The sequence below is a fragment of the Ixodes scapularis genome, unplaced genomic scaffold (assembly GCF_016920785.2).
Source record: "Ixodes scapularis isolate PalLabHiFi unplaced genomic scaffold, ASM1692078v2 PGA_scaffold13__105_contigs__length_92229423, whole genome shotgun sequence".
Classification (NCBI taxonomy): domain Eukaryota; kingdom Metazoa; phylum Arthropoda; class Arachnida; order Ixodida; family Ixodidae; genus Ixodes; species Ixodes scapularis.
Window position 1 is genome coordinate 53,899,173 of NW_024609839.1, and position 26,040 is coordinate 53,925,212.

The 26,040-nt window shown below is 43.0% G+C and overlaps 1 protein-coding gene across 1 annotated transcript in view; it reads left to right on the forward strand.

The window, feature by feature from the left end:
* The first annotated feature begins 745 nt into the window (after positions 1 to 745).
* The window catches only part of LOC8035838 (gamma-aminobutyric acid receptor subunit beta-like), a 44,925-nt gene continuing 19,630 nt past the window's right edge, over positions 746 to 26,040 (forward strand). The window contains exons 1-5 of the mRNA XM_002411521.5: positions 746 to 988; positions 16,004 to 16,110; positions 17,790 to 17,857; positions 19,996 to 20,216; positions 23,659 to 23,741. Of these exons, the coding sequence (XP_002411566.2) occupies positions 927 to 988; positions 16,004 to 16,110; positions 17,790 to 17,857; positions 19,996 to 20,216; positions 23,659 to 23,741 (541 nt within the window). The 5' untranslated portion in view covers positions 746 to 926. The remainder of the gene's footprint in view (positions 989 to 16,003; positions 16,111 to 17,789; positions 17,858 to 19,995; positions 20,217 to 23,658; positions 23,742 to 26,040) is intronic.

Below are 26,040 nucleotides of genomic sequence, written 5' to 3' on the forward strand. Positions count from 1 at the left end.
GCAATTCTGTTTATGATAAATATGACACTGTAAATCTGAAGGGTAAAACAATTACTGTGGCAGGCAAAAAAAATAGAAAACAATTGCTTTAGTCCTGTTATTGTTGGTGAAATGCTAGTTTTTGTTTTTATTGTTTTACACATCTGTCTTATATCCTTGTGTTTAGGGAGCTTTGCACCCAGTGGGAACGAAAACAACCAATTGCTTAGTACTTTTCGGAACCAATAATAGTATGCTTGTTTAGCACAGCAAAAAAGTTTAAAGAAGAAACGTTCGAGTAGAGCGCAAATGGCTACACTTAAGAAAAAGTTGACAAACGAAATATTTCTAGAGCCCGAAGATATTGCGGTCACCAAAAGCGGTCTGGGTAACACCTGCTAGAGAACCAAAGTCGTGCTGCTGAATTTCCTGCATCACCTAAACAAGTCCAATGAAAGTCGTAGAATGGACACGCGTGTTCGGCTGAAACTTGTATTCAACGGCTGAAGACACGAGGCCTCGCCGAACTCGAACACAGCAGTCGTATCCAATCTGTGCTTTTCGTTTCTCCTCTTTTATGGGACGTCGTGTGCAGCGCAACCCGTTCCCAGCCTTTTCTCCCCCTACCCCCCTCCCAAAAACACACACTCCGACATCGGGTGCCATCTATCGGCAGCGACACACAACCCACCGCAGCGCGATCCGCGACGTCACAGCACGTCACGTTTCGCGCATGCGCGCTCCGTGCCCCATCCTCGTCTCCCTCGTTCAGACTTTCGGGCGAGGAGCCGCAACCCGACACGGGGGCTCCAGGACGCTGCTTTCATTCCTCGAGACTCCTCGAGCAAATATAACCCCTCCGCCACCACCCCGACTCCGCTGCAACGGAAAGCGTCACCCGACCAGCCCAACCGGTCTCACCGACGAAAAAACACAGTTCCTCTGCAATGCTTGGGATTACCAACTTGGTCCCGAAATGTTTCGTCTTTTACCTGGCGTTCGGATTAGGGTAAGTCCACCCCGCTGGTTTCTCGAGGGGCCTCCTTCTCCTCCTCGCCGACGGCGCGACCTCTGCCGCTGTTTTGGTTCTGTTTTGTGTTTGGACGACGTTGCAGTCAACCCTGTGTGCCAGATGTGACACGGCAGCGATTCTTTGCCTAAGCCTTTTGGGCTTGTGACAGCCCGAGCGTGCGGTCGTTGTGACTCATCGTTGCGATGGTGTTAGGTGTTTACTCGCTAACCTGGAGCAATGCTCGCTGACTGGAATGGAGGCCGAGCAGACTGCTGGGTCGTTTTTGGATTAAAATTTAGCGGCGAGCTAGTTTTGTTGAGGGAAGTATCGTACCTGCGCTATTCGTAGAGATTAGCGCATGTTGAGCTCTAATAATAATAAAAATAGCGAAATCTTCGTTCTTTCTAAGGGCATGCGTGGAAACATGTGGAAATGAAAGTAAAAAACAAAGAAGCTGGGAAGGTCATTAATTATATATTTTGTTTCTTGCCACGGCTGTTTTCGCGCTTTCATTAGTTTATTGGGTGATTATTTCGAAAATCAAACAGATAGCTTGCTTTATAAAAGAAGCAGCAAAGCATTTCAAAACATTAAAAAGTCTACAAAGGTGGTTTGTCACCAAGGGATGAGTAGTTCGTTGCTATTAACGACACACAGTTATGACTTCTTTGATAATTTCATTCAACACCTAACAAGCGCTAGACGATAAATAAACTGAATATGTTAGTAGGGCTCCTTGTGTAAGATATTTTGTGGCTTAAGTTTTAGGGCAATGTTTTGGGTATTCGATCCCCATGTATAGTGCATGATTTCTGCATACTCCATCATCATTGGCTTCAAGTAATGTGAATGTTACGTGCTAGTCACGTGTGTGACAGCTTCCCCCTACGCACGGGTGCGCTGCAGGCAAAGCACGCTTTACAGACGGAGTCTGTAGCCTTTAACCCGCGGCCATTCTTTCCTACGTAAACAATTACAATCGTTCTTTGCAGCTTAAAATGATGTGTTAAGCGAATGCTATTGAGAACCAGCAACAATTTCCTGGCTCTATTTAAGGTTTTGTGTTTTCAAGCTTTATTTCTTTTTAAGTTCAGGGTTGTTCGTTCCTTGTTTATTCTTTCCTCAACTGATTCGGTGTTTTTCAGTGTCAATTTTCGGTGTCGGACAGAACGCCGGCGTTTGTCGCGGCTTGTGTAAGTTATGTCGAAGAAACCAAAACACTGACGTAGGATGCCCCACCTTCTAGGAAACAGGCGCGAGACCCGAATACTTGGGAAATCACCCGAGTACAGATAAGAAAACAAATCGAGATAAGGGTTATGGTGCCCCAAGAAAGTGGAAGCCCCGTGGTCAGTTAATTTTTTCTGTTCAAGGTGAACAGAAAATAAAGCTGCAGCTGAAGTGCCTTCTTGCTGGACTCGCATTTTTTTTGTTGTTCTTACTGAAAGAAAGCTTAAATTCGGAGTTCTTCGGTTTTTCTCGGTTTCGATAAAACCGGTGCGGGGGTTAATTTTCGGATTTTTCCGATATATATAAAAAGACAAAACCCTAATTATAATCGGTATATCAAATGTTCTGTAAAGGTTTGAAGGTAATAATGAATCGTTGCACTTAAAAAAAAAGTTGTAATGTATTATCTGGAAATCACTTGCGAAGGTTGGTTGTCTTGCTTTCGATATTGTTCTTGTTGCTTTTGTATGGATCAGCAATGATGGCGAATAATTTTTATCCTCACTTGTGAAAGAATTTTACGTGAAAAATCTGGTATTTTGTTCCTCACCGTCATTGATTATGGATTACGCGCATGCTTCTTTTGAGCGCCTGATCCGATTACACCAGCTTAGGTTTATGTTTGATGAAGTTCGCATGATGAGCTTCCACGTATAAGGTAAACACGATCATTTTTAATGTCAATTCTAAACGGATTGAATATTGTATTAATGTTATTTAGAATACTAGAAGCAAGAAAAGTTCAACTATTCCAGCTATAATTATTTGGTACAAATTGGAAAAACGTACTACCGAGATGTTTCCCCAGAACAGAAAATACAAAAAAAAAAAAAGACTACAATTCTTGTATAGGCTAGTCTGCGATGCAGATGTAAGAGTTAAAGAAGAAATAATCAAACCAAAAATATTTGGCGGCAAACTATATTTTAGTGATTTAAGTTTGTAGGTTTATTTTACAAAAATAGCCGATTCGTTTTAGGGGCACCTTGAAATTTCTGGAATAATCAGGGAAAGCGGAGAAAATATTCGTTCTTTGAGGGTGACAGATTGTTTCTTGTTTATACAGGCCTTCTTCTTTATTCTTTATTTTTTTATTTCTTGTGTCCAGGAACAGCCGAAGCCTGAATGCTGGTACACACAAATGTCACTCTGTACAAAAAACCAAACACAAAAACATTGATCCCAATAAAGCTGAATGCTTAGGGCATTTTTAAACGAGCGTTCACTATCAAAGATAGTGAACGAGTGTATTAAAACTATTTTAAATACGCAGCATGGGGGAAAGTGGACAAAGGTCTTGCATATAGAACGTCTGCGCCTTGTAACAAGAACACCAACGTTTACCAACTAGCCCAACTACAAGTTCTTCTACATATAGAACGTGTTGGGCCTAGGGGTGTCGTGAAGTTTGTTCTTTCTTTTTATACAAACGAATGTACCCCTTTACTTTAAACATGACGTCAATGGGGTTCTAGCATAAAAACTACTGTCATAGAGCGGTCCTGTCAAAATAAACCATCTTAATGCCGCCCTTCGAGAGAGTTCAGTAAATGAGAGTAATTCATTCTTTGGGCAATGAATAAGTGATCAGAGAGATGAAGTTACTCCTTTTTTACCTAAGTTTTTACCCGGCGAGCTTTTGTGCAAGTATGTAGGGTAGATTTCTAGATATAGTGGTGCAGAAGTACTAACAAGAAAAAAAACACATTAACGAGATTCCAAGTTGTTGAGAAATGCTTGTTCTCCTATATTTCAAGCTTCATCAACATAGAATGAAGTTTGATCAATTGTATGATTAAGGCTGAATTGGGTAAAAGCCGATTTGTCAGGGATAAGGCCAAATACCGTTGAGACTAATCCAGGAAACTCCGGGGTGAAATGGGAAACGGAAGTAAAAAGATTTCCTGGTGATAAGGAGTGGACAACTCGCCACTTTCCCCGGAAGTGAATCAAGTGTGTCTGACTCAATAAAAAATTTGATAGCCTATGAAATATTTTTTTTTCTTTTTTTCGATAGAGCATTTCGATGGAGCATAAGCTCGCGATATAGGACGTCTTGGTCTTTAGATGTGAAAATGCACTGTGCTGGATAGACCAGTCAGAATTTGAGTAACAATTTTGTACAATCTAAATAATTATTAACCTTTTCTGAACTTGTTGATTTATTTGTTTTATTGCTACTGAAACATGTCATTGCCTCCAAATGACCACGATTGGCAATAAGCATAAATTTTTGATGAGATCGACTTGAGGGGGCTCTAAATGACTAGAAGTAGTTAGTATTGATAATTATGTGATTCTTCTTTTGTTTACACGTGTGAACGACTTTAAGTAGCTTTTGTTGGCTATTGGCATCTCCTTGACCAGATTGACCTTAAAGGGCTATCAATGTCTATTGATGAGATAATTGACTGTTATCTATTTCTGTGCTGATAAATGAGTATGGCTTCAACTGGCTAGTATTGGCTATCAACCTCCACTTCTATATTTATACTTGCTAGTTATTGCTACAAATATTAATAATGAGCATTGAAAACTTTGAGCTATTTGTTGATAAACTGGAACGGCGTCAGGTGGCTATGGTTGGTTATTAGAATCAATTCCTGACCAGATTGGCTTCTATGGTTACTCATGGCTATTTGTCAGTGTAATAGCAATTATTGGCTGTCTGAGTGTATGAATCAAAATGGTTTCAAGTGGCTGTGATTGGCTATAAGCACTTATGTTTGACTAGAAAGGCTTCATATGGCTACGACTGACTATTATAGTAGCTAGCTATTCATAGAGCTATCTTTATATTTACGAAGTGAAATGGTTTAAGATGATATTGTTGGCTATTTGTATTTATTTTTGACCAGACTGACTTGAGATGGCTACTGATGGATATTGATGAGATAATTATAATGCTGCGCTATTTCGTTGCCTAAAAATGAGTATGGCTTCAAATGGCTATTATTGGTATGTATAAAATTTTAGATAAATATGATTTAAATAGCTGTTACTGTTAGTGACTAGTTTTGATAGTTTGGACGATTTTTGCGTTTACTACAGAGAATGATTAGGTGGCCATTGCTGGCTCTTAGCATCTATTTCTGACCAGATTAGCTTCAAATGCCTAGCAATGGTCATTAGTGAGTACAACTGACAATTCTGTTCTATTTCAGTGTTTTTGGATGCAAATGGTCGCAAGTGGCAAATATTGGCTTTAAGCCTTTTTTATTAAATTGACTTGATATGCCTACAAAAGGCTATACGTGACTAGTGTTGATAGTTATGAGCGATTTTTGTGTTTACTAACTGGGATGGTTTTAAGTAGCTATTGTTGGCTATTAGCATCTATTTCTGACCAGACTGGCTTCAAATGGCTAGCAATGGCTATTAGCAACTATATTTAACAATTCTGTACTATTTCAGTGTTTATGAATGAAACTGGTCATGTCTTCGTGTGTGGGCACTGTCTGACCATATCTTATTTCTGTTTTATTTTTTATAAGTATAAAAGTTCTACATGTATGCCTCCCGGTACTGTCCCCGCCCCCTCTTTCTGTGATGCCCCAAATGGAGTTTGTAAGGGTCAATAAATGAATAAATGGAAGTGGCTATTATTGGCTATAAGCATTTATTTTTTACTAGATTGGTTTGAAATTACTACAAATCGCTAGTAGTGACTAGTGTTGATAGTTACGAGGGATTTTTGTGCTTACTAACTGGAATGGCTTTTAGTGGCTATTGTTGACTATTAGCATCTATTTCTTACCAGATTGACTTCAAATGGCTAGCAATGGCAATTAGCGAGTATAATTGACAATTCAGTGCTAGTTGAGTGTTTAATAATGAAACTGGCTACAAGTAGCTATTATTGGCTGTGTGCATTTATTCTTTATTAGATTGGCTTGAAATGGCTACAAATGGCTATTAGTGTCTAAGGTTGGTAGTTATGAGCAATTTTTGTGTTTAATTATTGCTTCAATTTACTAATATTGGCCAGTAGCTTGTCTTTTTTACTTAGACTTCCTTCAAATGACTATCAATGGCTACTGGTAGGTATAATTAAATATGTGCTATATCAATGTTTATGCATGACAATGACCTCAAGCGGCTATTATTGGCTATGATCATCTATTTGTTTTAATAAGATCGGTTTGAAATGACTGCATATGGCTTTTAGTGATTATTATTAGTAAATATATGTTATTTCTCTGTATAAAAATGGGAATGACTTCAAGTGGTTATTGTTGGCTATTAGCACCGTATTTTTCAGATATTGGTTTCAAATGGCTAGCAATGGCTATTGTTAGGCATCGGTAGGGGGGATCGGAGGCCGAGTGGGCTAGCGCAAACCAGCTCGGAACACGCGGAGCGGAAGCTTGCGCTGCAGAACTCAGGGATCCTGGGCTCCATCCTCAACCCTGCCCGTTTTGATCTGGATGAGCATCGCACCGGCGTGCGGTCGTATGTCCCTACTGCGTCGTGCACGTTAAAGACCCCAGTCTAGTGGTAGGACTGCACTGGCTAAATCTCTCATCTGCAGCAAGTGACTCGTCGCAACTTTAAAAATGACTGTCCAACTACACACCGTATAAATATCGACACAACGCCAATTATTTAGGCATTGGTAACCAGTATTGTTTATGATAGCCACTAATAGTCATCCTGGAACATTTTGAGCGGATCTTTTTTCATAACAGATGCTAAAGAGAAGAACTGCCACTTGAAGCCATTATATGCCATAAGTATAGAATAACAGAACATGGCAGCTAATAACCACCAACGGTCTTTTATAGCCAATTCAAGACAGCCAGGTCAGGAATAGGTGCTTATGGCCAGTCAAACCCAGTTTAAGTTCATCAAATCTGTAAGCAAATCAACTGTAAAAAGTGTCAAAATTAATCACAATTAGGCACATATAGCCATTTCAAGCCGATCTCGCAAGAAGCAGCAGCCAAAGGTCAAAAATAAATACTTCAATCACATTTAAAATATTCAAAGAGCATATCACTGTCAATGATAGTCATTAATAGCCAGCTTGAAGCAATATAAGCCGAAAAAATAAATGCAAAGACCCAACATTTTTTAAAACCAAAATAGCTCTTGAAGCAATACTCATTCGTAGACATTGAAGAAGTGCAAAATTGTCAAGTATACTCACAAATAGTTATTGGTAGCCACTTAAATCCAATCTGTTATAAAATATATGCTATGTAGCGCGTTCTTCGTTGAGTAGGGAAGAAATGGGGCGACCGACTCCGAGCTTAGGTAAAACGTTTCGTTTAATTCACGTGCCGTCGCGATTGTGCCAACGAGTTTCGTCGTCGTCTCTGTCGGTGTTATTGACTCCTAGGGGTTACCATATTGACTGCTACATGATACTAGCCAACAATAGCCACTGGAACTTATTCCAGTTCGTAAACATAGAAACAGCACATAATTATCATTACTTGTTAAAAATAGCCCTGTGTAGCCATATTAAGCCAATCTAATAAAAAAGAATGCTTATAGCAAATAAAAGCCACCTGAAGTCATTTTCCTCCACAAACACTGAAACAGCACATAATATTCAACTATCTTCACGAATAGCCATTGGTACCCATTTGAAGCCAATCCGGTAAAAAATGGATGCCAATAGCCAAAAAAAGCCACATGAAGCCATTGATGTTTGTAGACAAAGAAGTGCCTAATAATTATCAATACTAGTCACTTAGCGCTATTTCTAGCGCTAAGTGCATATAGCCAATAACATCAAGTTGAAGTCATTGAGATCTATACATACTAGAATTCCATAAATTGTAAATAATAGTTGCTGATAGACATGTAGAGCCATTTCAAGCCAATCTAATAAAAAGATGATTATAGCCAATAATAGCCATTTGAAGTCATTTTCATCCATAAACACCGAAATAGCACAGAATTGTCAACTTTATTCACGAATAGTCATTCGTAGCCATTTGAAGCCAATCTGCTAAAAATAGATGCCGATAGCCAAAAAAAATCAGCATGAAGCCATTCATGTTGGTAGACACCAACGTTACTAAAACACTCAGTTGGGAAACTACCATAGAGACAGCTTTGAAAAAGTGGCCCCAATCTGTCTCCGAGCACCGAGCTAATGACGAACACAACGCCAGCATTTCTCCCGCAGCGGCCTCTCGAAGAACTGCACGTGACTTCTATTTTGGCTTAAGAACAGATACAGCGGTGGAGGTTACAGGGGTGCCACCCCCGTCTCCCCGGCGGACGCGCCGCGTTCAACTACTGACGTTAAAATGCACCTAGGTCAGGACGTGCTACCTGAAAGGCCCGCTGAGGCATGGTTGTATGAAAACAATATTAATTGTTCCGCAAAACCTTGCGAACTAAAGATGATAAAAACATCACGCGCCCATCATTTGGTATTAAACTCGAATAAATTCCATACAAAAAGAGTCTTTTCCGTTTGTTTTTACGCAAAAACAGGCTTTCAAAAAGCTCAAGGGGACCACAGTACAGACAAACGATAAAGAGTGGCGCTGTTGTCCCATTTAGCTCGGTCTCGGTGGACGCCAGTGGCCCAGGTTTCGACGGCGAGTTTCCCAACTGAGTGTTTTAGTAACGTTGGTAGACACCGAGATAGCTAATAATTATCATTACTGATCACTTATAGTCATTTGTAGCCAATTCAAGCCAACCAGGTCAGGAATAAGTGCCTATAGTCAATAATAAACATTTCAATGCAACCAATTCAAGAATATAGGCCTATATTCAATAATAGCCAGTTGAAGTCAATCAAATCCATACACACTCCAATGCATAAATTGCCAATAATAGTCGCTGATAGCCATGCATAGCCATTTCAAGCGGATTTGGCCAACTGCCCATTGCCAATTGAAGCAATAAATTGCATTTTCTGACTACGCGGACTTTAGACTTTACGGTATGCTATTTATTTTCTTGAAATTCAAAATAGTAATTAAAAAAACCGTAAATGAAGATGATGCCGAAACCAGAATTCAAATTTTCGCGCGCGATCCGGTGGTGTGAAGTCACAAATGGTACAGACTTTCAGGTTGTGCAGGTAGTCTTAAACAGAGTAGGTCGAGTGTTTTTTTGCCTGCTTCTCAATGAATCCGTTACCAAGCATTCTTTTCCCACCATCAAACGTCTTGTAATCAGTTCAGAACATAATAATAATATCCACTTGAAGTTAATCCCATCCCTGAAACATCAATGGTTCAGAAGTGTGAACAATAGTTGCTGACAGTTCTTCATAGTCAAATTAAACTGATCTGGTCAAGAATAGTTCCGAAAAACCAATAAAATTCAATTGAAGCCAATCTCACCCAAAAGAGCTTGAATAACCCAACATAGTTAAATTTTAGCTGACAATGACGACTTGAAGTTGTCCTGAAATATATATAGTAAAATAACGAGAAATAATGACTAATAGCCTGAAATTATACTTGGACGTAGTTCAGCTACTCTACTCAAACTACTGTAGTTTAACTACTTTTCCACGTAACTTGGTAACTTTTCATTGCAGTGTTATTTGGGTAGTGAGTAGTTTACTTTAACTACGTTTTTTTAGCTAACTTCTGCTCAAGATTTTAATCACATTTAAAATCTAGTGCTAATTTTGCTCATCACATACGTTTGAGAGCAGAAATAAATAAGACGCCGGCAAATGAGGTGGCATTCCCGAACAAGGGTCCCCCTCACATTCCGTTCCCACGCACTTATACTCGGCAGTCGTAGAAACTGCATCACAGAAGTTTACACTAAAACATCGTTGGTAGTCAGCTGTGTGTCATATCCTGTCCTTCTGTCTTTGTGTTCTAGTTATTTCTAAAGTTCAAGCTGATATATTTACAATCACAGGCGTCCCTGGACCAAAGTGGCGACGAGCAGCCAAAACATTAGACCGGCCACGCACGAACGCAGGAAGAGATGCTTAACAAGCTTTGGTCGGGTATTGACCTAATCTGGTAATGCACGCAGGCGCCGCGCCTCCAGCTACAACCGTGAGAGACGGGGACACTCCGAGGGTTGTTGTGGTTTTCATGTTGCTTGCCTTCTGGCTCGAACGGTTGAGGGGTTCCACGGGAGACGCCACTGGAATGAACTCGCAGCTAGGCGCCTGTTTTCATGGTCGCCTCGACGTCACCGCATACTCCCTTGCAAAGCCGAACTCCTCTGCGCGCAAACGCAGACACGGATAATCCATTCATGGGAGCACGTTTCCGCTTCGAGTTGCAACTGTACGAGCGACGGCGCTTCTTCACGTAATCCTTCGCGTCTTTCTGACCTTCCACGCCAGGGAGACCTCCTCTTTGTTGAAAACGATTTACTTGTGGGGCGTGTCAGGCGCGTCAGGATACCGTAGTCGCCGGCGAGGATTGCGAGTCACCCTTGGGAGATGCGTGTGTTGGACCCGGCGTCAGCGGCGTTTCATCTTCGTTTCATTTTCTGTTAAACCAAAACATTTTTTTTCAGTAGCGTAGCACTAGCACTGCAACGAGACGCGCAGTCGTCCGGATGATATCATCGTCGTGGCACGAGACTTGAGTCCTTGACGGTCAGACGCACTCGCTCAGCGGCCAACAATCTCAACTTGCCGAAGAAAAAAAAGAAGAAAAAAGGAGGAGAATTTGTTCAAAAAGGACCCTCCTCTAGCCGAGGAAAACCTCACACGCTTGTCATGGACACCGAAGATGCCGACGCTCGCTTACCCGACCCTTCACAGTCTGTTTCTGAAATTCAACGCTGCCGTTCCATTCAGTGCCCGGCAGCGCGTCGATGGAACGTCTTTTTAGCTTGGCTGGGGACGTCTTTTGGAGGAAAAAGGGAAAAATTTTCGATGAAAACTTTAAAAGTCAATTGCTTCTGCGAGCAAATAAACTATTTGGGTGAAAACGCAAGCCATGAAATGACTGCATTTATTTTAGGCTCGCAAGGCTGTTCACAGATCAAAATTGCTGTTCATTTGCTACCACAAAAATATAAAAAAGTAACTTTGGAAGTAACCTCAGAAGTAACTCGCTACTTTTTACAGTAGTTAGTAGTTTACTCAATTACTATTACAAATGCGTAATTTCTACTCTACTCCAATTACTTTTGGCGTGAATACTCAGTAACTTAAATTAACTACCTTTTTCGACTAACTTATACGTGCCTGCCTGAAATATGCATTTAGCTACACATGGTTCATATAAAACAAGGTTGGCTGATTTCCATAGGGACTTTCTGGAACACATTATTTAGTACAAGAGGGCCATAGCCAAGTGTTTCGTCAACTTTTCGCCATTTTATAGAACATCGCCAGTGTATCGCTCTCTTTGTGCCGCACTACTATTTACTTTTTTAACGATAGTGTAAGGGGGAAGACAGTGGAGCACAGGACAGATATTAATTTGATTTTCGGTACCGAATTTTTGGCCCAGAAATGGAACCACTTCTGTGTTCCCGCCAACCCCATATATTTTTGGTTGAGTTTCCTGTATTGGTCTCAGCGGTATTTGATAAGGCTTCTCACACGGCAAGCCCCTTGAGGCTTGGTCCGGGAAACTATTCTCCACTGCATACTACAATTTTTTTTCTATAGTTTACCAACTAAATATGCGCAGTATACTCGAGCGTTGTCATCGCTGTTAATGGTTTTCTTTCAGGATGACATCTAACTTGTGGAAATATTTCCCATACCATCCTGAACAGTAAGTCCGCTCGGCGGGTTTCAGGCCTAAAACACTGCAAGAACACGCTGCCTCAGACAGGGCACCCTTACAGCACTCGCGTTTGCCACTGGCTTCCGGGACCAAGCACATTGGGGGATTTCACTTGCTTTACTACCGCTTAGCGTCACTGCAAAACCGCGTCTCATCCTACGGTGAACTGAAGCCCAATGCCACTGGTCGCCGGGTCCAATCCCGAGCCTGTCAGTGCACGAAGACACGTCATGCGGAGGCGAGTTCTTCGTCTGCTTATCGAGCTCTCGCGGCGGCTCCTACTGAAGACTACTGAAGGGATTAAATAACGTATAGAAACGATGTGGCGACTAGAACCTGGGATCAGAACCAGTGGTCATTAAGAAATGAAGATGAATCGGACCGACTGTTCGACACCGGAGCGTATGTACGGACCACATGCCGATCCAGGTACGTACAGAAAGATTGGATTAGATTGGACTGTTATGGTTAAGGCGAAACCACTTTACGATAGTTTTGCCTGCGCGCTCTCCAAGTTCTTCAAACAATTGACATGTTTACGAAATATGACATGAATGATTAGGAAACTAAATGCCACGTACATATACTTAACCAATGTAAAATAGCGCGCTATCACAACAGAGAACCATATGCGTGAGATTAGTGCCCTTCATACTCTACCCATCAGAATTTCTCGCGCGTTCTCTTTTTCAATGCGGATGCAAGCCTTTCTTCGAGCCCTAGGTCATCGTAGGTGAGACGAAGTATGGTTACCCGCAAGACAATTTCCAACTCCGATTAATCTTAAGTCCCAGCGGGGTCAAAAGCAAGCCGAAACCCAAATACAAACTCGCAAACTAAAACTGCGATGTCAGGACGCATTATTTGCACTTGATTGGACTAGCTGGTGGTAACGCACCCATGGAAACACGAAAAATGTCACGATCTAGCGCATTGCGAGAAACCTGTTTTTTCGCCATTGGCTGGTAACGTGTGTTGCACTCAAATTTAAGATTCACTTTGGTGTAGCGTTACGTAATGTGCTTAAGGTTTTCAGCATTAAAACTTGGGGATACGTGTTGTGCTGCAATGAGACAATGTAACAACCCAGACACACCTTCAAGGTAGCGAAATATCAATGCCGATTTCCCAGCTTCACATAAGAAAGGCCAAACGAGGGAACAGGTTAACGCCCGTTCACACACTTGCAACCGAGTAGGACCGGCTGAGACGAGACCGGTATTTAAGCCTCTTACGTGAGCGCGTAGGACCTGCTCCACAGCAACGCATCCGGTCTTAGGCCGTCGCAAGAGGCTTAAAAACTGGTCTTGTCTCAGCCGGTCCTTCTCGGTTGCAAGCGTGTGAAGGGGCCTTCACACACGGGTGCTGCGCCAGAGCTCGTCTGAGGCTCGTGTTTGATCAATGAGAACAGGAGTCATATCCGCGCGCTGACGTAGCTGTGATGTCCATTATGTGCTACCCAGCTGCGGCCTTCTTTAGATAATGTCAAAAATGCAGCACTAATGCTTTGTTATATATCTTTTAAATCAAGCAGATTATGCAAAAAAAAAAAAGGCAATGGGTGGCTCTGACATGAAATAAACGGCGACTCTGCAAGAAGCCACCTGCAGTGAATATATTTATCGTAGAGGTTGTGCATGTGGTGACAATTTAGTTACCACCGATTTGTGCGAGAAAGAATCAATAGATGGTGCCGGCATCAAAGAATGATGCTGCGGCGTAGTTAACGCTTGAGGTCTATGGGAAAAGAATGGAGGAATTGCAAAGGTTCCCGCAACCAGCATGCTATCTGGACTAACAACATGGAATGGGCGCAAAAAGAAGCAATGTGACTACATCGGATAATCTGGCGAATTCATCAAATGTAGGACGACGGGATCAGGTAACTTAACTTAAAATGAAGTAAGCCTTTGTATTAGAATTTTTCGATGTCATTAGGGTGGAGTAAAGCGTACACACGGATTGAACACGAGTGTTTCGACAGCATTCGCCCGGGCGTCCTGACCTGTAAATACGTAGAGCTCGGAATCGGGCTCAATCGCTGAGTTGTCGGCCAGGGTGGAGAGTAAAAAGCGAGACTATCTTAATCGTAATTTAGTTCTGGCCGATTTAATACTCTACGATGTTTTCAATAAAACATTTTCGATAAAACGAATTCCCAAGAAAAGCATTTATTTACCGTTTGTCTATCATTTGATGCTTTCTACGCGCTTTTGGCTCGTATTAAAATTAAATAAGCACGGAGCAAGAAAGATGTATATAAGGCTAAACACGAGCAAAAAAGCATCGCTCATTTTAGCAAGTTGGATCATTGAGCTTCCTTTCAACCTCGCATTTAGTTCGTCAGTAACTTAACGCCCCATTGCTAGTAATTGAGAATGTGAAGGAAACAGGAAAACTAGCAAGGTAATGATGTATCATTTGCGTGCGAATCAGAACTCGTAAAAAAGCAAAAAAGGATACTAAGCCAACCGGACAAGTATAGCTGCTTTTGTTTTAGTATGGCTGGGGTTATATCGATAGACCATTGTTATTTAAACTATACTTAACATGTAATCGCCCGTATTGTTTTCTTTCTAATGGCTATCGGTGTTCGAACGAGTTCATAAATCAATCGGCTATCTCTAGTAAAAAATCTTATATGTGTAAAAAATATCTTTGTCCAATAAAGGCGTATGATCAAATAAGATCTGATGAGAGCACGAAAGAACAATAAAAGAACATACAAGATCGATAGGCGATTATATAAGAAGCTATAAGGAACTGATAGGAAGTTTCTTATAACTTCTTATAAAATCGTATGTTGTTAATATATGTTTTTATATGGTTGCTCTATGCTCTTATAAGATCTTAATAGATCAAATGCGTTTATTAGACAAAGTCATTTCTTATACATATGAATTCGTTTTGCTAGGAATGTTTAAAAATGCATGTAGTTGTAAACCGTCACAAATCGTAAGCTACGCTGATTTAAATAAAAATATATATTTGATTCGAGTCAAATAAATTTGATTTAAATCAATCATATTTTATTAAATAAAATAAATCATATTTAAATGAAATAAATCAAGTTAATGTGTTTTTTTTAAATTACATATTTACCCTGGTTGGAGCCATTCCAGTGTGAGGACATCATGTGAAGTTAGGTTGTTCACAGGCGCTGATTATTCAAGCTAGTATTGGGTTAGGCGACTTCTGTTCAGCAATTACACGCAAACTTTTTCAGGGCTGTTACAGACACTCACACACGCGCTGCTGGGCCGCGCTGGGCGAGGCGCACAAGTTTCGCAAGTCACGGCGCGTAACTGTTTTTTTTTCCCCGACGCTTCATACGAGATGCCGCCAAGTACGAACCATAAAGTCACCACGTTTGCCTTCCCTTCTTGCTTTGCTGATGAATGGAGCTCGCCGCGTTTGAATGCTTTGCACATTAAGGGGTAAAAAAAACAAAAATCTATTTTGTCACGCTTTGCCGCCACTGCAAGTTGGCGGGGAAAAAATGCGCCGCTTGCATTTCACAGGCACTGCTTGGCATCATCCAGCAATCATTGTCCAAAAACGCGTTATTATCTGCTTTATTTTTTTTCAGTATGTCCAAATCATGTTCCAAGAAATGTTTATAAAATTATGAGAAACTCCTTTTGTAATAGCTGGCAGCTTATGAAGTGCAGGGGGTGGCGAGTTCCATGCATCTTATTACCGCTGCACAGCCAATGCGATTGCTGCTTGACCCGGAAAAAAACGCAAGATAACCAATCACAAAACCAGGAATCTGAAGTTACAATAATGTATAACAAGCTTAAACAATGCATAAATAAAGTGGCGTGAGGTAGCGTAAAAGTGAAGTGATAAAAAATATTACCTATAAAAAAGGCCGTTCACTGTTAAGTTAGTTTGTGCAGTATTTAACTGTACTGATTCCTAATGAATCTTGTGATTCATTCACCGCGACAAGGCAGCCAAATTTTATGTGTTTATGCACCCCCAAAAACCGTGCGTGAAACCAAACCTCCCGTATGAACGCTTCTAAACACGTCGCGAAGCAAACATTAAATGGTTATTCACTTTCGTATGTTACATTTTACAGTTCCTGCCAATACAATCATCAGCCACCGGAGCAGTTGGAAAACATCACGGACATCCTGAAGAACATATTGGAAGGGTACGACATTCGCTTGAGGCCGAACTTTGGAGGTGAGTACGAGGCAAGCTCTTATAGAAACTTTCCCGAAAAATTACTGTGTCGCGTTGGTTCCTATAAGGCGTTCACTGTGAATCTTGACGCTGTAAAACTACCCTAACATTTCGACGCCTGCACATATAAGTCTCAAACTTGCACCAGATGTGCATGTAGGTGGAGCGTATTACCTGCTTAAATGTCAAGGCGTAGTGCCATCCTCATCAGAAACGAGACCAAAGAACTTGCCAGGGTCAATGCTGTTCACAGACAATTGAGTCAGCGGCAGTTGTAACTTGTTGCGCCATCTCCCGATGTGCGCAGCAAGCAGACGACAGAGTGTGTCGTCTGCTCGCTGTAACATTATGAAATCAATTAAACATGAATGTCTCAGAGCGTATGACACATTTGGTTTCAAACAATGATGTAGGGCCCAAAATAATACACACTAAACAATCTACACAACTTGTGTAAAATAAAAAAGGAGACATTCACATGGGTCTGGAAACGCTCTTAATCTGTATGAGTCATTAAAGGTATTGCGTTGACGTTTACCACGAGAATGCATTATACGTTCATGAAGCAAATATTTTTCAAGAAAGCCGTTTATAACGAACCAGCGTGAAGAACGAAGCATTGATCACTTCACACTAGCTGTTCTTTTGTTGGCTTAGGCTGCCCTACTCTACATCGATCAGACTGAGTTGATCTCAGAGTAATTTAAGTTAGCTACAAACACTTGACATAATTGCGGCTCGTCGCTTTAGCGTTTATGTTATTTTCCGTTGACCAAAATGTTAGCGAAAACCCCAATCAAAGCATGTTGGGAAATGTACTTAAAGTTTATGAAAACATGTTGTTAAACTAATTTTATTTTTTAAATGCGGCCTGTCTAATTTCCGAATTCAAAATGCAGAGCTATTCCGTGGGGCTATGCGAGGAATTGGTGGGTTGCATTTGAAATATCAGGAGGTTGCAGTTGAGACTAACAAGCCGAACGGTATGTTATTCTGTTGACAAACAACTACATTAAGTGACTATTTTATTTCTAGAGTTCCTCACCTCACTACATATACATTTTAGTTTTTATGGAGATAGGCAGTGTTCCGTGTTTCTTGACGAATACAGATAAAGCTAAAAAATTAACTCCCGAACCAGTTTCATCAAGAATAAGAAAAACCGAAAATCAACGAATTGGGACTGGCATTAGATCCAAGCTTCATGGGAAGATAATTTTTATTTGCAGCTTTTTCTTCGTGTTGACCCGGAAAACAGCCCCCACTGAACTATGTGTAAAGCTGAAAAGCTGCTTGGATAAGATATGTGGTTTCTTGGAAACAACATACCTTATCTCGTTCCTTTCTGGTATTAGTACAGGGACCTTTCTTTACTGTGCTTTGAACACGAAGGTGTTCAATGGCGCTTGGTGAATCCGATGCCCGTAGTATATCTTCTTTGACATAAACTCCGATAAACCTCAATTATCCCCCCCCCCCCCCAAAGAAAAAAAAAAAGAAAGGGGGGAAAGGTATATTGCAAAGCGTTTAATCTCGTGGGGAAATATACACCACGGAATGAACGCGCGATAATTCGAAGAAAAAATGAACCCCGAGAGGGCAGAACTTTATTTATAAGCCTGGGAGTGCAATTTAAATCCACTTTTAAAACGTAACTGCTTATATTGCTGTCTTTGCAGGGAAACCACTTTTTATAGGAATGGACATCAATATTGCAAGTTTCGATAGCATCTCTGAAGTCAATATGGTAAGTTTCACTCCATGCCATAAAAGCTGGTGAGATTATTTCGCTCTACTACGCTATGCCAATAAAAAAAAAAAAAAAAATCAAGCGACAGATGAAAATTAATTTGTGCAAACGTTCGGTTTGATTCTAATTTAAACAAGCAAGATTTAATTTAAAAAAAAAAGCACCTGACAGCTGGGTCTTTGAAACTAAAAACACATTCTTTGAAAAAATTAGAACCATCAGTTTGAGACGAACTTAGTTTGAAATGCTACCTGGTGAAGTCATTACTTGATTTATTCACGCATTTCGTCGGACCTGTGGGCTTCATGAACGACCGAAAATATTTTTCTTTTGCGTATAAGTTCGCTTGCTATGGTTTTCTCGAATGTCAGAAAGGGAGGAACCATAAACGTACTATTGAGACTCAGGCAGGAGTGTGATTTTCTATTAAAATACTCGCTAAAGCACCATACGAGAAAGAACAAAGCCTAGAATGTAAGTTTAATTAACACGAATGCGTGATCCAAACTGGAGTTAAGCAAACAAGTTATTGTCATGCGCCCATTGATCTCCCGGTGTTGTACTTTCAGCGGCGCTGCCCATTGTGGCCTATAGGAAAGCCACTGAGGAGTCTGAACAATTGAGACGGGAGAACTTCGTGTTCAACGCTGGGTTGAAGTAAATGCAAAAAAATCGAAGGACGCATCGGAGTTGATTCTAACGGAAGACATGACGATGACAGGCGTGAACCTCTTAGCATTGGTCACATGTTTGCGCTATTACATAAACACTGATATGTAGTAAGAGGAGTACGTTCAGCATGTCCACGGAAAAGCCGCATCGTATATTCCTATTGTAGCTGAATAACTCGCAATACTTTCCTGCACCGTGTGCTTGAATCTCGTTTATTGTGTATATCTTACTATATTAGGTTAATAATCTGATCTTGTCTTGTGTGTTTATGTACTGTCCTTTCTGTGTATTGAACATGTGATGTAAATAACATTGATGCCAATAATTTTAATCTTGATGTCTCGCTGGTGTTGATGCGCTTTTTTATTTATTTGTTTCTGTTCAACGTTGTAATCATTGACTGGCAGTAAAAAAGGTTTCAGCGGTGTTTTGCGAAACACCGTGGACACAATTAGTCGATAAGTATACCAGAAGAGGCTACCGTGATAGCGAAAAACGTCAAACTCCTTACAAAGTTTAATCACGCACCATTGGACATCGATTTCAGCACAAAGTCAATGATTGGTTGCAAGTCGACGCGAACACTGAATGCAGCAATCGTGTCCTATACATGTCCAATGTGCATATCTAAAATTTGGCGGCCACGAATGATTGGCACAGTAATTACGGGATTGCGTGCACTCTTCAAAAAAAAAAAAATCCACGGTTACGGGCATCGTAGGAAATACAAGGAATGGCCTAACATGTTCACTGAGTTCAATTCATGATTTCTCCTTGGGCTTTTTTATTGGCTAGCGGCACAACCACATTGTTCGGAGAGCGATAGTGAAATACTGAAGGCTCGCCGCACCATCTCTGTTTTAAATTGCAAATGACTGCACACGCGTTTTTTTGTTTTTTTTGCATTAGTTGTAAATGACTAAACCGACATAGTCCGAGCGCCGTGGGCACTAATAATTTTTGAGTAAACGCAACATGATGCCGTTTTGTTTAGTGAATAGAAAGAGGAACCTGGCCTTAAGAATAGATAAAAAAGAGCCGAGAACGCTTATGACTGCAAGGTCTACAGCGCGCCCCTCCCCCTCACCCCCCTCACCCCCCTCACCCCTCCCCCCCCCCAAAAAAAAAATATACATAGATATATATTTCAATGATAATTTCGCAATGTCGAACGCTCATACTCCGTCAAAATGTTGCGCTAGCACTCCGAATAATTTGCCGAAGCTTTAGCATTTTCTGAAAATTAAAAAAAAAGGAAAATGGAGTTCGTTTCCACCTGTTTTTGGTTACCGGCGCCGTAGAGCCCCATGTATCTGAAAGTCATATGTCGGCCGCCATTTTCTTAATGTCAAGTTCAGAAAGGCAAAAAAAAAGAAAAAAAAAAAGACAGCGTATTTTTTTTTCCTTTTCTGGGCGGGACATCTTGTACATTTCTGCCTTTCGGCGCCTCCCCTGTCTGGCAGGACTACACGATTACGCTGTACCTGAACCAGTACTGGCGGGACGAGCGGCTCACCTTCAGCAAGGAGAAGTACGAGCTCACGCTGTCCGGAGACTTCGCCGAGAAGATCTGGGTGCCGGACACGTTCTTCGCCAACGACAAGAACTCCTTCCTGCACGACGTCACCGAGAAGAACAAGATGGTGCGGCTACAGTCGGACGGACACATCACCTACGGCATGAGGTGATGCGCACACCTTCATCATGCAGAGCGCACACCGGGCAATCACGCCTGTAGCCGGCAAGAGGTTGAAGACCCTGTCGACGCCCTGCTTCCCCAGCCTCGAGCATTCTGGCTTTCATAACACTTTGTGGCACACATAACCAAAGCACGGTGGAAGGCATCGAGCGCGTGCTGGAGGTGGAGCATCGATCGGGTTCTTAACTCCCTGATCCCCATCGTGTATGACCATAGCCTCCTACATACTGACAAAGCCTGGCAGATCGCCACGAAAAGCGGCCGCCGAATTGGAAAAGGTGGAGCGGCAGACAACGGATGAGAGAAGAGCAACGTGACTTGCACTCCGATACGGCGAGTCGCCGAAACACACTTATCCCGGGCGAACAAGTGTGTTTCGGGTCCTCGCCGCTGCAAAAGCTGCGCGGTGACGTCCAGGTTTCCCAAGAAAGGGCTCTTTGATGCTCTGTGCTACCAGATCCTGGAGTTCCAAATCTGCGACCGGGCATCCTATGGCTCCGTTGCCGAACTGCCAGGCTTTGTGAGTATAGAGGAGGCTATGGTATGGTGTGCACCTCAATAAATCTAGCACCCTCTATCGCACTTGGGCAGGAATGCCTGGGCTTAGCAGTGAAGGGTCAAAGAAGGCATCTTTATTACTAATCACTCGGCCACTAAAACCAAAGTCGACAGTGGATGTGAGGTGTAGCGGCGTGTACCGTTCGGCTCTAAACACTGAAAAAGGACAACAGGTGCAAATATTCCAATCCGGCTACACCTTTCTCTACTGCGCAAACTTTGAGACGCACACGCTCCTTTTTCCGCGTCGTAACTGCTTTCAGTTGTTCGACATGAAGTAGTGCTGCAAATGTCCAGTGTTGCTCGCGAGCATCATTTCAAAAACATGTTTACAAAAAAAAAAAAAACGTAACTTTTTTCTTTTTTGATATCAAATTTTTGTTATTTTGTGCATTGTAAAACCACGTGAGGCTTTGTAGGCCTCTGGATTTTCAAGTAAATTTTTGTGCATCAAAGGTTTATCCTGTCACCGTCTATCATTAACGCTTGTTGACTGTTATTAAAATAGCTTCTGATTAGGCACTTACGCGTGTCGGTATTTTCTTTGTATCTTTTTACAGAGAGGTAATTAAGTTGCTTTTCTTCCATCGCGAGCTTTTTATTTCCTCTTTCGCATCAAAGTCTCATAGGCCTCGAGCATGCACGCGCGGGCAAAGCACGATGAAAGGCGACGCGCGCGTGCTGTATGCCAGACGTTTGAAAAATACCCCTTTTGTGCTCAATGACTCTAGAACAGGTTCTAGAGAAACAAAATTCGGTTTCTTTCCACAAGAAACTTTCGCTCGAGAATAGCGCCTCAATGCGGACATCAGATATTGTTTACCCTAAGTGAGAAGAAATAACAAGACATATATTAGAATATTTCAAAAATAATACGAAACCAAACAGCGGGAAATAAATGGGCAAAACACAGTCGACCCAACCATAATTTGTCCAACGGCACGTCTTGTTTTTACACGCTGTTTGATTCGACCAAGATCTACCAATTAGCTTTGAACGTCAACATTAGAAAAAGAAAATATAGGCCTTTTGTTGGATCTCTTCAATAAGCAAATGATGAAATCCGAGAAACGTAATTTACTGTGAGCACACAGACATTGAAGGCGCGATGGTGTTAATGAACGGTGGATGCCTTGTCTCTGGAGTGAACTATCCCAAGGGACTCCAGGTATTTCCTTGTGTAAGTGATGTCACAGTCCATGTAGCATATTTCTGGTTTCGGTGAAATTTGTTTGTTTTTATAAACAAATAAGGGTCCCCGTAAAGAGAAACACGTGTGAGTGGTGTCCTAACATCCAACAACGTTGTTCAAAAATTGTTGGGGTGTGAGGTATTTTTTTTAACACTATGGCACGCTTCATATTATTTCCACTTTTTACACTTTCCCTCTCTGCCACAACTGTCTGTTTCCATTCCATTCCCCTTCTCTGCTCTCAAATATACCTTCCCCTCTCAACAAACACCGCGCGGAAGTGCGCAAGCTACGTCTCTTTTTTCATTGTTTTTCTCTTCTTCGATTTCACCTCTACTTGAAAGAAGAGCAGCCAAATTATGTTCTGCCCTTCAAAAAATTGAAGTTGTTCCTTGGCTTTTGAGGCAAAACAGTATTTTATTTCTACCTAGCATTAAATTATAAACCCTAGTATTACCTATTAGGCGATCCGTGCAAAAGAATCATTCTTACATCGAGTAAACAACATGAAATCTACATTTGCGTTGACAATGGGTTCCAAGAACGTAGAATTGATTTCCACTGAATATCAGTCTGTTTTTCGTCAACTTCAACTTACGTGACAGGTTTAAATGATACACCAGGCGCGTTTTATTTACTCGCACCAGCTTACACCACTGCACGAAAGTCTAAAGGGGAACGCAAACTTGCGCTGCGGCCGTGGTGAGCCGGAGCAAATTGACAGCAAAGCCGGAGAGACTTCACTCCTCGCCACGACACGTGTCGTGTGTTATGAAGGGGCAGGGCAAAGAACGACATAGAACACGTGACGTGTTCCATGACAAAACAACCGCATGCTACCAATCACGTTCACGAGCGGAGTGGAGAGAAGGTCAAGGTTTCGGCAAGGATTGCGTGGCTCGGGAGTCGGGCATCGCGGCGTCGCCCGACTCCCGTGCGAGTCCACGCACCGAGCACGTGGACAGAGACAGTTCCATCGGTGGGCCGGTGGGCCAGTCACATCGCCTTTCCCCCATCTCAGATTCATCACATCTCGCTGTTGTGTTCGAAAAAAAAAAAAGAAACGGAAAGGGAGTTTAGCTTTTCTGATGGAGTTGTGGGCCGTTCACGGAGCATGCCGTTAGATTGCATACCCCATAACGCAGTGCGGATACGTACAGAACACGTGCTTTAACGTGGGTCTGACCCGTGAATTGACTCTGGTGGTGCGCATCGAGGGGAGTCATTGCAGGAAGTGTAGGCAGATCGAACAATTCTACTATAGTGACTGACAGAGTAAGAACTGCAGGGCGTGTCTTTCGAACTCCGGGTCTCCAGCACGCGCTTCGTGCCTTCCCCTTTTGCAGTGCATTTGCATTTAAGATGCACGAGGCGCCGAAACGTTGTCAAAGCTTGGAATAAACTGAATCTCATCAGTGCCGTTCTCACCCTTTTAGTGACTCATCTATTTAATGTGTAGATTCGCAATTATAAAGATTTTTTTTTAAGTGAAAGCCGGAATCTTTGTTATAAAACCAATATAGAAGAGATCCCGACACATCGATATCTGCTTAGCACTCTTCCTACAAAGCTTGTGTGTTTTCCTCTCACTAAAATGTCACTTTATTAAAAAAAAAAAACATATAAGACAACCAGTTTTTTTTTTTTTATCAAGCACGTGCACCTTCACTCCTTTAGGTTCACGACCACGCTGGCCTGCATGATGGACTTGCACTACTATCCTCTGGACTCGCAAAACTGCACCGTCGAAATCGAAAGCTGTAAGTCACAATTCAAATGCTTTACTACCCTAACACATAGAAACAGAAAGAATAAACTTAGGGACGGGCGGAAGAGCACGAAATAGGTGCTGTTCTGTCCGTCCCTATGTTTGTTCTTTCTGATTTTATTTATCTTCACCAACACGCTCACGTCAAACTACGCTAACAGTGCGGTGGAAAGTTACTTGCATGCTGGACAGTCGCACTTTAATCTTTCGCCACGTGATAACTCTCTCGCTCCTACCCACGAACAAAGAGCAAGGTCAGGCGATCAAACGGAGGCGTTCGAGTGGTCCAGCGAGCGCGTAGCTTCCCTTAGCACTGGCAGCTTAGGGGTGAGGTGAGTGTACAAGAGCGCGTTCAATAACAAAACCAGAAAAGAGAAACTTCTTCATATTCGATTTTGACTCCCTCCTTTTTAATTTTTTATTATTAACTGTTTAGTTACCATCTAAATATCAGCTTGACGTTTTATCCCATGGTGTATTTTCCAAATAAAACAACATAGTGTTTACCGCTCGATTTGAATATTGCCGCGCGCAAGGCTGAGAAAGCAACGCTCGGTCACGGTCCTCCAGAAAGTTCCCGTTTATTCATGTACCACACGTAACTTCTATCATTTATCCCTGCTTTTGTTTTCTAGAAAGTGCGTGTTCATTCTCGCCCCGATCACGCGACGCTCGAACCGCTTTCGCCGAATCTTCGAGATAGCGGCGCACTCTAGATAAGAGGCCGCCCGCGACCTTGTCGAGTCAGTCTCGCCTTAGCGCTCGATTCTGCTGACACGCCGACTTCGACGCCCGCGACGCTCTGCTTTCTTCTGTTTCCTTCTTTATTTTTGGCACAAGTTCGCCACATTAAACGTTTATTTCTTTCTGTTTATTTCCCGTTTTTTGTTTGGTCACCACCCGTGACATTTGGTGGAGGTGCGGGGTACCGCATGCCCCTGCCGCGTACCCCTCCGAGGGCCCACAGTGCAAGTCCGACGCCTAGCCCACGAAGAACCGACGAAAGCACTTCCGAGATCCGGTTCAGTCGTCGCACCCAAGGTCTACACCCGGAATTCGGACCTCTACCGCCCAAGACTAAGCAGCCAACGAGGCCAACGATGGACAGCCAGTCGTCCCAGAACCCGTCCACCGCCAGCGTCGTATACCTGCCCGTCGCGCCCAAAACTCCGACGCCTTTCCACGGAGACACCCACGAGGACATCGAGGACTGGCTGCAACATTATGAACGTGTGGCCCGACATAACGGGTGGTCAGCTGAGCACTGCTTGCAGAACCTTTACTTCTCGCTGGAAGGTACTGCAAGGTACTGGCTGGAGAACCACGAGGCTTCTTTAACCTCGTGGGAGGTGTGCAAGCAAGAGCTAGTGAAGACGTTTACCAGCCAACACCGACGCGAGAGGGCCGAAGACATCCTTCGAACAAGGACCCAAGGTCTGAATGAAAGCATCACCAGCTTCGTTGAGGATGTTCTTCGCCTGAGCGCCCGCGCCGATCCTCAGGCTACAGAGGAGAAGAAGCTGCGACACCTGATGAGGGGTGTCAAAAGCGAGATATTCGGAGGTCTCATTCGCAATCCTCCGACAACTGTCGACGGGTTCGTCACGGAGGCGACGAATATGGAGCGTGCGCTACTAGCACGCGCCAGACACTACGAGCGGCACCCTGGCGTGACTACTCTGGCGACATCCGGATACGACCTTGGTACCGACCTCCCAGGCATCCGTGACATCATCCGTGAAGTCGTCCGGGAAGAAATCCGCAAGATGCTCCCCGCTACGGATCGCTCGTCCTCCCTGTCGCTCGCCGAGGTCGTCCGAGAGGAAGTCCACCGAGCCTTCCAACCTGAGATTCCGATCAAAACGACGACGCCAGAGGAGCCTACTTTGAGCTACGCCGCCATGGCCCGAAGATCGCCGCAAGCTAACCGCCAGACCACGGCGCCACCCCGACGAGACCCTCCGATGCCACAGTATCCTCGACGCCAGGAAGGACAAGTCCACGACGTTCGCCCGGAGCAACCCTCGTCGAGGAAGACCGACGTGTGGCGAACGGCCGACCGACGCCCGCTCTGCTACCACTGCGGGGAAGCCGACCATGTGTACCGCCGATGCCCATACCGACGACTCGGGCTGCGCGGATTCCACCCAAACGACCCGCGCCCCCGGTGTGGTGAACGCCCTCGGGAGATCGACGAGTACCTGCGACGACCCCAGTCCCCCGAGCCTGCGTCCCGCCGAGAGTTCCGGTCGCCATCGCCACGACGTCCAGCTTCGCCGATGCACCGACCC